This window comes from Acipenser ruthenus, chromosome 1 (assembly GCF_902713425.1).
Source record: "Acipenser ruthenus chromosome 1, fAciRut3.2 maternal haplotype, whole genome shotgun sequence".
Taxonomy (NCBI): Eukaryota; Metazoa; Chordata; class Actinopteri; order Acipenseriformes; family Acipenseridae; genus Acipenser; species Acipenser ruthenus.
The window spans coordinates 58230273-58243721 of record NC_081189.1 but is presented as its reverse complement, the minus strand read 5'-3'; the positions used below and the strand labels follow the sequence as shown (position 1 = coordinate 58243721).

The 13449-nt window shown below is 38.8% G+C and overlaps 1 protein-coding gene across 1 annotated transcript in view; it reads right to left on the bottom strand.

Annotated features, from left to right (window-relative positions):
• Positions 1-1185: 1185 nt before the first annotated feature.
• Positions 1186-13449, bottom strand: part of LOC117421140 (guanine nucleotide exchange factor subunit RIC1-like) — a 126013-nt gene continuing 113749 nt past the window's right edge. The window contains exons 20-26 of the mRNA XM_034035124.3: positions 13264-13422; positions 12387-12523; positions 10783-11069; positions 10373-10567; positions 9631-9808; positions 7282-7470; positions 1186-5551 (exon numbers count right to left, since the gene is read on the bottom strand). Coding sequence (XP_033891015.3) covers positions 5263-5551; positions 7282-7470; positions 9631-9808; positions 10373-10567; positions 10783-11069; positions 12387-12523; positions 13264-13422 — 1434 coding nt within the window. The 3' untranslated portion in view covers positions 1186-5262. The remainder of the gene's footprint in view (positions 5552-7281; positions 7471-9630; positions 9809-10372; positions 10568-10782; positions 11070-12386; positions 12524-13263; positions 13423-13449) is intronic.

Sequence of the window (13449 nt, the reverse complement as noted above, 5' to 3'; positions counted from 1 at the left end):
TTCAGCTCAACACTAACAAATCTGAACTTCCTCTAGTAGGATTGAAAACTCAAGTATTTCTATATTGCTTCCTTGAACCTTGGAAACTGCCTGCTGCTGCCTTCCCCCACTGTACGAATCCTTGGTGTACTTCTGGATAATAACCTCTCCTTTGATGCCCAAATCTCCTCTAGTCAAATCCTCCTTCTACCACCTCCGAAACATCTCAAAGGTCCGTCCCTACCTTTCCCTCCCGGATGCAGCGATACTCTGTCATGCATTCATCTCGACTCAACTACTGCAACTCTCTCTATATGGTGGTCTTCCGTCACGCGCCATAAACTGATTACAGCTGGTTCAAAATGCCGCTGCTAGGATCCTTACCGATGTAAAAAACATGCTCACATTACCCCGTCTTGCCCAGCTGCAGTAGCTACCTGTAAAGTTCAGGATTACTTTCAAAATTCTCCTGTTTGCTTACAAGGCCCTTCATCACACAGGTCCAGAGTATCTCTCCAACCTGCTGACCCGCTATGTCCCTGCACGCTAGCTGAGCTCCTCTGACTCTGACTTGCTTGTTATACCCAAGCAAAAGTGCACCACACTTGGAGAGCACTCTTTTAGCTTCATAGCCCCGACTCTCTGGAACTCTCCCAGAGTCGCTCGTTTCAAATCAACTCTCAAGACCCACTTGTTCTCTCTTGCTTTCAATGCTCTTTAAGCCTGATATCTGTTATTAGCTGTTGTCTAAATTGCTATTTCAGGTTTTTCACTCCATCTTATTCGTATGATTCTGTATGATACACGCATCCACAATGTTTAGAATTCACATCCTAGCCTTGTATCTAATGTATTATGCCTGTATTTAATGTATTGCATTTTTTTTTACTGTTTGTATTTAATGTACTATGTCCTGTATTTCACTGTATTTAATGTATTCTCCATTGTTCCTCACTATCTTGTAAAGTGCTTTGTGATGGTGGTCCACTATGAAAGGCGCTATATAAAATAGATTGATTGATTAACATATGGAAAAGAGTGGAGAATGCAGCTAAAATAAAATATTTTACCAAAACATTAACAGTTATGTCTAAATAACACAAATGTGTCTAAATAACAAAAATCCACTGCACAGAAACAGACAGTATTAATGCCTCAAGAAAGGTTCTTGGTTGTTCATCTCACATTGGTGGTTGACAAACACTGTTTAAAAGCATTTGATTTATTCAATGGCCTCTATGCTAAAACACAAACACAAAAAGATTGTTTTTTTATTTTTTAATAATTTATTGTTGTTCTTTATGTACAGAAAACCGATAAAAAAAGTAATAGTACAGAGACAAAAACTATACATGACATTGCATTCTGCATTTATACTCCGCTAACCTGAATGTTTGTGTGTCACAAACAGGTTTGCGAAGCCTGATGGCTAATCAACATCCAAAATGACTTTCTAATTTCATCTTAAGTTATTTTACCATGAAATGAAATGGAAAATGCAATTTGTTCAACGGAAGGAAAAACCTGTTTGCCTTTGGGCTGATCTTCAGCTGAATATTTGACGCAATTTAACACACCTGCACACTGTAATCAAGGTAATTCAAAAGACCTGCATATGAATTTGGTACCAAGTTTGAAAATCAATAACCTTTCCCTTCTCTGGAACCTGTTATTCTCAGTTACAGCAAAGGCTTTGCAGAGATGTCAGGGTCTATTTTAATGAACTAAACAGCGGAAGATCTTAATTATCGGTGCCCTGGCATTCAGAATGTTACTCGGTTTGAAAACCCTTTCACTATTTTATTTTTTTAACTTTTTAAGCAATTCCTTTTAATAGCATCAGCTGAATATTGCTAAAATACATCAGCTTTCAAGACACAAAGGTCTCATCTTCGGGGGAGAATTGGAAATGGAAGGTAAAGAAAGTTCATCTAACAGGTCAGTTCAATTTATTCTACTGTTAGTGTTGTGTATTCTGTTGTTATTTCTGTAACCCATGGACTCAATATTGACACATTATGTCTAATTTGAATTTATTTATAGATGACCCTTGCATAAACATATTTACATGCTTTAATTTAAAAAACAAATACAATATTTCTAACACTTAGAATACCATTATCACCATGACAATAGAATGTTTTACACCACCTTGAATACAAAAGAATGTTATTTTCCATGTTAAAAGTTGTTTATTAATTTTCTGAGGATGAACTTCCTTTGTGTTCAGTTTTCACTTCTCACCTGGAGAACAGTGTATTTCACATATTGCTCAACCTTTTAATAGGTAACACCCAAAAAAAAGTAAAACATTTCTGCTGTACATCTCATACAGTTGTATTTCGTATATCGAATTAAAGTGTATATAGGTGCACCACTATACAAATGATTAAAATACACCCCATTAAGTGCATTAAAAAAGCCAATAATTTATAGTTTCTTTTAATGCCAAGGTACACGAGAGGAGGACAAGTTTGAGTGGTTTCACCCAAATTATCCTTATGAATGATGGAATCACACTTTATCTTAGGATTCCTGGGATGATTCAGCTGGCCACTCTGAGATGCTGCTGTGGAAACACTTGTAACCAATCAGAAGTGGCTTTACAATCATCCATTCAAAAGTGCAATGGCTTGGTTTATCTATCAAATTAAACCAGTTAAAAACTTTTTTGAAAAACAGTCTGAATGAGTCAAAATTCATCACATATTTTCTTTGGTCAGCACAATAAAATAATGAAATAAAACTGCAACAACACAGCCTAGGCAGCAATAAAAACAAACTGTTGACAGCTGTGCCCCCAGGGACAGTGCACAGATCAGTGACAGTGAAGTACCAACAGGACTTATCTGGTCTTATCCAGAAAAAAAAGCTTGCATAAAAAAATAAAGATTATAATGTGTTATAAACTGGATAGGACCCTATCAATTTTATCATCAATGGGGTGGAGTTAGTTTAGCAAAGGCAGGTAACAGTTTGGGACACTTTGGTCCATATAAAGAAAACAAAAGAGAAAATCGTATACAGTAAAGCTCTATAAAAATAGACCACTCCATTCTTGTATAAAATAAGTAACATTTCTGCATTAATTTATTTAAATTGCATCTTTACAAATGTATGCCAATATATGTAATACTGCTGTAGGTAGAAACTATTAGAATACATGAAAAAAGATATGATACTTCTAAAATACTTTGTCAATGTCTTGAATGCACATTTGGTCTAGAAGTAAAGAACTATGACGAGGATGAAAATAAATGATCTCTTCTTTTTTTTTAAATACATGTATACAATGATAATATTTATTTAGTAAAATACATTGAAATGGATGATTTTTTTTTACTTTAGTGTGCATCCTTTTACATTACTACATATTAATGAAGACGTTAGGGTACAAGAGTACATGATTTTTTTTTTGGTACTATTTACATTCATGAGATGCAGTTGCACTCCAAGAACGAATGCTCGAGAGCAATAAATAAGAGCTGAAAATAAATAATTTCTGCTTGACAAGTACAATAATAGCTAGCCAGGAGCTTGGAATAAATATTGACATGATCAATATTGAGCATTGATAGTTGAATCAACTGGTTGTTTAACTGTATTCAACATAAATATTTTCCAAACATTTTTTAAGGAGAACTTCTGCAGCGGTCTCCTTGTTCCAAGTTCTCTGAAGAAAAGGGCCCATTCTGCTCCCAGTACAGCTTAGCCCATTTTCTTATCCCTTGTTCTTTGTCGCTTTCACTACAGTTAAGACTTGTTCATCATCAGTTGTGTTTTTGCTGAGCCTACAGCTACTGCAAGTGATATAAAAGCCATACCACATTCATGCAAAGATGTACCATTCAATACACACAAGAGCTGCAGTCAGCAAATTGAAAAGGGTCCTTTATACAACAGTATTTACAATAAGGTACAATAGGCTTTTAAAACACTTTATACAAAACACTTAGACTAAGACAAGATTCATTCTGAGTTAGCAGATAAAAAGAACAAAAAACAGATTTGACTGGTACTCAACTCTGCTTTCAAACTTCGTTCCCCTCATTTACTATTGGTTTCCCAAGCAGAACTGTAGCCACGGTGGTTGAGACAATTACAGTGGTTTAAAAAAAAAAAAAAAGGACTCTTAACTTAATCCTGTGCCTGCAATACTGTCAAGGGAGTCAGGAAATAACTAGCACTTGCTGACAGTAAAACTTTTGAGAAATGACCAGTTTATGCTGATGACATTATATCCGACTGCTTTATGCATGCAGTATCCCCGAGAGTAGAATAATTTCCCCAAACCCCATTTGATTAGCATTTTGTTCCTGTTACTGTGTATAAAAGAATGCAAGTGTTCATCTTCTACAAGTACTTCTAATGGTTTGGGGGGAGGCTGGTGGGACGGGGAACACCAGGATTCTTCCCCTGTGTAAGGTACATGTTTTTTAATGCAGTTCTACTGGGCCCATATGTGAGCTTACAGCCATCCTAGGTAATGAACATCTCAGGTGTCTGTTGCATGTTGGAGTTGAAACACAAATGAAACAATTTTCTTAAAAATGATTACCTCCGGTTACTGCAAAAAAACCCAAAAAAACAATATTCACTCAACATCAGTACCAGTAAAAACACTTCTTTTTAAGCTGGGTTCTTTGAAATGAATGCATCGTCTATTCCGATTCACAAATGTGAACATTTCAAGAATACTTATAATCTCTTACAATCCAACCCTAATGCTTTCATCACCATGTGATTATCACATTAAGAAATGCAGCACTCCAAGAATTGGGCGATCATAAGACAGGTTCAGCCTTATATGCCTTATACACTTGGGTTATTTCTTATTTAAATTCAGTTATGTATAGTTTTACATTTGTTTTTAGGGTAAGTCATACAATTGAATCAGGTCTTTGCTCTGATTCAATTGTTTAAAAACTTTATTGTCAAGATTTAAACCAAGTTTGGTGGCTGCTTTCCCCAACAATCACCTTTAGATGCTTGGTAGTCAGCCTAATATCTTAATTGGCCATCTTTTCACCCCTATGTGTTTTGCTTACAATGGCAGGTATTCAAATATTCTCTTCGTGATACACTAATATTCATGAATCTGGGAAAGCCACACTATTTATTTTTTTTTAAATAAAAAAAGAAATGCAATACTACTGATTCTGTATTTTCTTAAAACAAAAAAGGGCCAATGTCTTTATCGGTGCCTCCTGGGTTGCAGATTGGTGAATGCCCAGCTACAGCACTGATTAATACTGCGTGTGTCCCACCCACCACACTCTCCTGTTATGACAGAGTGCAGTCAAATGTGCCCTCCTCTAAAGGCTGCTCCTCTTGTTCCTCCCCGGGGATTTCCTCCTCCAGCCGGCTGGCACCGCTGCCCTCCTCATTCTGCACGCTGGTGTTGAGGCTTGCAGGCCCCCCCCGGCTATCCTCTGGCCAAGGACAAACAGGCTCTACCAGCTTGGCGGTGCTGGTTGGTTGGAAAGCTTCGGGCTGCACCTGCTCTTGGGTCACCTCCACTAGCTTCTGGAGCTGTGGTCGGATCAGGTTGAGGAAAGGCTTGTATCCCAGGCTGAAAGCAAGCAAATAAACAACAATAAATAGGGTGTTACAGCTTCACTGAACCAGTCTGAAAGGACAAGGGTCTTTAACTCATTCATACTGGATAAACACTTGGAGGTGCTCTTCATTTGAGCCCTGTTGCTCTAATGAAGCATCCTCTGAACAGTGACATTGCTGCCAATGACAACTACTGAGACAACTACACATTTGTGCCTTAAAAAAAAAAAAAAGGATTGAAATGTTTATTGAGAGTCTGACCAATAGGTGAGGGTTTAACAAAAGCTATCTTTTCATTGAAACAAATTAAGAAAAACTTGATTTGCTGATGGCAGTCAAATCCTGCCTCCTCTTCCGGTTTAGCGGCAGAGGAAGAGAAGTGTTGAGGCTGTACAAGCCTAGTGAGGCAGGGTTGACTGTGTGAGACAAGCAAAATTTCAAAAGGCAAAACATCACACATTATAGTAAAAACAAAATAAATCATATTCAATATTACTGTGATTATGTTTTTTACTGAAAAGAATTTTATGAAATTTAAAATTAAACCAATATATATATATATATATATATATATATATATATATATATATATATATTTTTTTTTTTTTTTAATTATTTTTCATGTTTACCATAAAACTAAAAGTAGTTAGTTATTATTATTATTTAATTCTTAGCAGACATGCTTATGCAAGGCGACTTACAATTGTTACAAGATATCACATTTTTTTTGTATACAATTACATTTTTTTTGTTTTTTTTGTTTTTTTTTTACATACAATTACCCATTTATACAGTTGGGTTTTTACTGGAGCAATCTAGGTAAAGTACCTTGCTCAAGGGTACAGCAGCAGTGTCCTCCATCTGGGATTGAACCCACGACCCTCCGGTCAAGAGTCTAGAGCCCTAACCACTACTCCACACTGCTGCCACTTTAGGTGCCATTGGAAAGTGCTATCTGTGCTCAACAACCTTTCTGTTCATGTTTTTTGTGTAGCTTGAATGCGTCTTTAGATATGTTCTAGTAAACAGGATGCGTTCTGCTTTGCATTACACATTATTTGTAACCAGGAAACCCATTCTAATGGTTTCTGGGCTGAATGAGTTAAGATAGGAATTCTGTAAAACATTTACTATGGACTGGTACACCTTTAATGGAACTACCCAGGGTACATTTGCAGAAATGAACATGCCTATTGTCTCATTTTTCTTTTTTTCATGTGTATTGAATACCATGTAGGCCCATTTGTGAGAATTTGATAATTTTAAGGTAATTTTCCTACATTACATAATTTTTTCACATTACGCTTTTATTAATTATGACATATCATAATGCTACAACACATTAAAGACTGCATTTGTTTCAAGTTGGCTCAAATGGATGCAATTTTAAAAATTAGCAAAATTCCATATGTGGGACTACATAGGATTCAATGTAGACGGACAAACCAACAAGTTCGTACTTTTATTCATATTCATTTAGTGCATTTTGGTTCTCTTTGCCATTTAGCAAAAGCCATTGCTATTTATTTATGTTGTATTGTCTCTAGATTTCAAGGGCATTTTCCATGTTTTCTGAAAAGCTTCTTGCTTCTTTTAAAAGGAGCCTTCCAATATTTTTCATCATTACCAGTGCCCATGTCAACTGCATTACCATCTGTTTCTCACTACCAGGCTCTCAAAACGTTATCAGTTACCTTAGAAATGAAATGAACCTATAAAAATCAGCAGCAGATTCTGTCTTACCAGTCTGTTGATGCCCATACGTCCACTGCCATTAGACCGTTCTTGATATTCAGCACAGTGTCAACTGGGACTTCTGCAGACTGGAGACAACTGACCACCTGACTAATCACAGATGCCTCTCGCATAAGGATGCCTATGATGACACACCACTCCGGGCAGCCTGCCTCAGTGAAGATGTGCAACAAGTACCTGGAAACCACACACACAGAACAAAATCAGGCATAGGTCAGCCATGTGGAGTTAAAACTGCTATATCCCCTGCCAGATGTACGAAAGAGCTATGAGTATCATGACAGAATCACAATGATCTGGATCCACATGTAGAAATGCCATAGACAGATACCTCCATATACATCAATAGTGTCCTACCCAAATGAACAAAACCTCTGTATTGGATTAAAAAATAAAAAAATAAAAAAAAGGGATGACATGTGGACAGAACAATAGCTTCATATACCTGGGCCGGTTGTACTAAAGTGATCAAAAAACAGGATCGGATCCAGGCTCACTGGAGCCGGATCATGAAAAAGCGTTGTACTAAGTGGATCAGGATCAAGCTCCACTGATCCGAAATCTTGATCCAATCCTGGAGCTGCGCAGCCGTAACTAGGGAAACTGACCAATGAGAAGCGAGTATGCGTGGTGCAGAGATTGAAGATTCGGAATGTCAGAAAATGAAGTGCGTTTAATTTAAACGACATGAATCAGAAGCAACCACTGTACATGTACAATTGAAAACTCCAGTGATTCTATAAAAACAGATCGAGTATATTAATACCGGTATCTGGTTTTGTTTTGTTTTTTAACTTCTAAAATGTTTTAATAAATGTTACCGTAATCACGGCCGTGTGTATTTTCTGATGGACACACAGATATTTTATAGCGGTATAGCCACCATACACACAAACATGTAGCTGCAGCGTCGGTTCAATGCAAATTATCAACACATTTTGAGCAAATGTAATCAAGTGCTGACAGACAGCTGTAACTGGAAAATGTCGGGGACAGGGGGAGATTGAGGCTGTGAAAAGGTAAGCTTAAGTTATTGAGAAAAAAAGGAATTTGGGGGGAAAAAATGATATGCATTAAAAAAAAAAAAAAAAAAAAAAACTACAACGTTAAATCTAATTATTGACTTAATTGTAACCGATACCATGAGAGCGCCATTATGACTGTCAACACAGAAAACGTAGAAATAATATTTATGAAACCTCAGTACACAGTCAGGTCTATTTTTTTCTGTAGCTATACGGCGAAAACAGAAATGTCAGATATAGCTAAACACAACTAAACTAGTATTGTACAAAGTTATTTTTTTGTTTTCTATTTGATATTATCTTAATACAGTGCTGTTACAGCTACTTTTAAATGCTTTGTTGCTTAATGTTTTCTAAAACGTTAAATCATCTCTGTGTTTAGTTCAATTTTTCAAAAGTGGGATCAAGTTCTGATCCTGCTCAAAAGCAAGATCAGGTTTGAGCTCAGATTTGAGCCCAGATTGAGCACTGATCCGTTTAGTACAACGCAACTAGGATCAAGATCAACATCTGAGCCCGGATCCGGGATCGGATCCCTTTAGTACAACCGGCCCCAGATTCAGATATTAACCAGAACTTGTGCTAAAAATGCCTTAGGCACTGGGGGCAGGGGTGGCTTAAAAAAATAAAATAAAAAGATTAAGCAAATAAACTTTAATTTGTTTTGTTTAATAAAACTATTTCATGTGCTGGTGGGTCAAGGAGTTGCTTTTAAGGTCTATACATTGGTTAAACTACAAAAATTGAAGTAGGCATCCACTTCCTTTGAAAATATCTTCAACAGTGTTACATTTCTCAACCCTCTATATAACAACCACACTCAGGGGACTTTCCAAATCTGAAATACATATACATAAGGAGGTCACTATTGGTCTAGGCAGGTGGTGTACCTGGGTGCGACAGTACTTGGTAGTATTATTGTTATTTGTTTATTTAGCAGATGCCTTTATCCAAGGCGACTTACAGAGACTAGGGTGTGTGAACTAAGCATCAGCTGCAGAGTCACTTACAATTACATTTCACCCGAAAGACGGAGCACAAGGAGGTTAAGTGACTTGCTCAGGGTCACACAATGAGTCAGTGGCTAAGGTGGGATTTGAACCGGGGACATCCTGGTTACAAGCCTTTTTCTTTAACCACTGGACCACACAACCACCAATAATCTTAGAGTATAACCTCTATAATCTTATTAGTAACTCATAGACATACAGACACATAGACTATAACATAGACCAGGCAACTGTGACAAGCAAAGAGCCTTAACCTCAACACTGATCAGTACAAGACTCCCATGCAGTCTTGGTAGACTCACCTCAGCTGCACCTGGGACTTATGAGGTCCCTTGTTTGCCAGTTCCATGGAGATATGTTCCAGCTCGGACTGTGTCAGACTCAGGGTGGAGAAATTCTCGTCTACCATCGTCCAGTCTCCATCCACCATGGAGCTGGTCTCCGTCAGGTCCGTCGCGGAGCCAATGCTACAATCGTCACCTGTAGGGGTGGCGGAAACCAAATCATTTGACACAAGGTTTCTGAAAGCACTGTATCAGCTCTGTGAAACTCTTTTTAGTCTAGGCAAAACAAATGTGTAATTTTGTAAAAGATCCAAATGACTGCTTACACAGTAGATGGTACTTTGGTACACCTAAAACCACGTAATACTTACCAGTCTAGTTTAATTGATGTGCTTTTAAAATGCATCTTGATAATATAAAAATAAAAAAAAATAAGCTAGACAAATAAGGACAGACAAATCATGCCAAATTCTAGGTTAGACAGGTTCCGCTTTGTAGAGGGGTTACACCATTCATTTTAACAGCGATCGCGGAAAAAGCATACAATCCTGACTAATTATAGAGGATGCTGACATGCAGAGACACTGGATTAAACAAGTGTTTCTGTATAAACACAGTATTCATTCACAAACAACTCAGATTGTTGTCTTGTTAGATAAAGAAGTAACCCTTAGTTACTGAAGTAGGGTGGTTACAAAATGATCAGCAATTCTAAAAGTGTGAAGGTAGCCTCATAGCGCCAAGTGATCCAAATGCCCACCTTTGTTGAGGAGAGGTGACAGGAAGGCCTCCTGTGTGTGTGCTCCGTGTGACGAGGCGGTGTCCATCTCTCTCGAGGCAGAGTTCAGGCTGTCCAGCCAGCTGTGGCTGCGAGGGGTGTTGGAGGCACTGGTGTCCATTTCATTGTTTATCAGGCTATCTGCCGACTGCGATTTCAGCAAGCGCCCTCCAACAGCTTACAAAGAAAACAAAGGCTGTTTGTTTAATGTTACTACAATCAAATTATGTTTATTACCATACCATGGTATTTTAAGTAATGAAAAATGCTGTGGCAACAACTGTGTTTTCTGTAAAAACAGTGTTAAAATTAAATTAAAGAACCTGGAGGTATAACTTTACTTAATTCCTATGATCCCATGTATGTGTTATATCAGTTATGTGCCACTTTACCTGTTCTGTATCTGCTGTTTCTGAACGGGGAGTTTATGGAGCTGGCAGGAATGACTGGAAAGGGCCAGAGGAAGTCTTCGTGAAGCCTTTTCAAAGCCATCACAAAGTCATCGACGCGGGCAGCTCGGGTCCGTTCTTTACACAGCCAACCAATCAGCTCAAAGCCCAGCTGGGCGGAAAAGCAGCCAAGGTCCTTTAGCCGGACTTCCTCCAGCAGCCTTCGTGCATGCCGCCATAGCATCATGTCAATGTACATGTTCTCAGCACATTCACTCTCTTTACTCCACCTGTGGGCAAGAAAATAGAGAGCATGACCATTGGTCAGACTAACAGAAAGCTATTTAAACTGTTCATTTTCAAGTATTCCATAGTGCAGCAGCATTACAACAATTCAGTTCTGTTCAGTTCTGGTCACCTCGTTACAAAAAGGATATTGCTGCTCTAGAAAGAGTGCAAAGAAGAGCAACCAGAATTATCCCGGGTTTAAAAGGCATGTCGTATGCAGACAGGCTAAAAGAATTGAATCTATTCAGTCTTGAACAAAGAAGACTACACGGTGATCTGATTCAAACATTCAAAATCCTAAAAGGTATAGACAATGTCGACCCAGGGGACTTCTTTGACCTGAAAAAAGAAACAAGGACCAGGGGTCATAAATGGAGATTAGATAAAGGGGCATTCAGAACAGAAAATAGGAGGCACTTTTTTACACAGAGAATTGTGAGGGTCTGGAACCAACTCCCCAGTAATGTTGTTGAAGCTGACACCCTGGGATCCTTCAAGAAGCTGCTTGATGAGATTCTGGGATCAATTTTGCTACTAATAACCAAACGAGCAAGATGGGCTGAATGGCCTCCTCTCGTTTGTAAACTTTCTTATGTCTTATGTTCTTATGACTATATCAACAACAAAAAGTCTGAAGTCAATTAAAAACATTTCACAACATAAAAAACATTTACAACAGAAGGCGAGGTAATCTAGACATGAATTTCACAATGAGCTACATGTCAGCGCCAGGCTTCCTGTCTTTTTAAACATCATCTAAGTCAAATCCTTGAGTAAAAAGACATTTACTTTAGTCTTTTAAAATGCACACTGATTTGCCACCAATGACATAGCATAGCACTGCATGTAAAAGATCACTGCCCAGTAGATTTCAATTTGTCAGGGTTTATTTGTATGTTGGGTCCTGGCTGGTACTGGAGCAGTGAGCACTGACATGTAATTACTTGTATTTCTTCTGTAAAATCCTAAATCAATCCAAAACTGCTTTATTGATCGCCAATGAAGTTACTGTACTGGTGTAATGTGGCTAGAGGAGTAAACGCACAGCATATTGTCCTAGTAGGATTGTTTAACAGATTGGTGGCAGAGGAACAAGGGGCAAACATGACTTGAAGCAATGTTGGTAGATTAATTTGTACAATACCCTTTTCACAGCAAGGCAAACTGTTGACAACTGATTTGTTGCTCGTCATCCATGCACTGTTGTCCCAGTCCCAGTCATCTGTTTGGATGACTGGGACAACAGTGTTATACATAATGAAGAAGCTTCTAGTTTTTATCTTATTTTACCGCATAAAACTGCAGTTTTGAAATGGCACCTTTTGGCAGACGGTCCTGAAGGCATGCTTAGGGTCTTCTGAAGGCTGAATTTCCAAGCTGCAAGGCTCTCTGCCGATTGAGAGAAGCTGATACTTCGATGCCTAAAGAACTCAAATCCCCCTGTTGAGTTCGGCTCCTGTAATAATAATGATCTTAATAATAAAAAGTTCTACATTGTAAGATGTTTTAACTGTTTTTATTCAAGTTACAATCCAATACTATACACCCCCAAAATTGGCATCACTGATTAAAAACAAGCCCTATTTAAGATCTATATTATGTGTACTGTATCCATGTGCTAATTTTGTGCACATACAAATATGTCAATTTTTTTTTTTTTTTTTTTTTTTTTTTTAATAATTTAGTAAATCGGCAATTGATTTTACCCCGTTTTTCTCCCAATTTGAAATGTCCAATTGTATTTTAGGCTCAGCTCACCACTACTACTCCTGCGCTGACTCGGGAGCGGCGAAGACGAACAGACGCTGTCCTCCGAAGCGTATGCCGTCAGCCGACTGCTTCTTTTCACTCTGCAGGCCCGCCATGCAGCCAACCCAGAGCTACAGCGGCAGAGGAAAACGCAGCTCTGGGCATCTTACAGGCAAGCCTGCAGGCACCCGGCGAGACCATAGGGGTCGCTGGTGCTCGGTGAGCCGTGGACACCCTGGCCGACCTAAGCCCCCCCCCCCCCCCTGGGTGGCGCTCGGCCAATTGTGAGCCTCCCCCTGGGAGCTCCTGTCCACGGTCGGCAATGGAATAGCCTGGACTCGAACCGGCGATCTCCAGGCTATAGGACGCATCCTGCACTCCACGCGGAGTGCCACTCGGGAGCCCCCATGTCACAATCTTAATTTGAAAAATTAAATAAAAAACCACCTGAGTGGTCGGTGTGGTCGGTGGGGTCCCTGTTTCTCCAGAGCCAATGGCTTTCAGAAACCTAATCATGTGACGGCACAGGTCCCACTTCCCCTGTTCCAGAGCGGTGTTGAAAAGCAGTGTCGCGTGCTGTCTGCTTACTGCTGGAACCTCCATGTTCTGAAACAAAAATATATCACTCAGGTT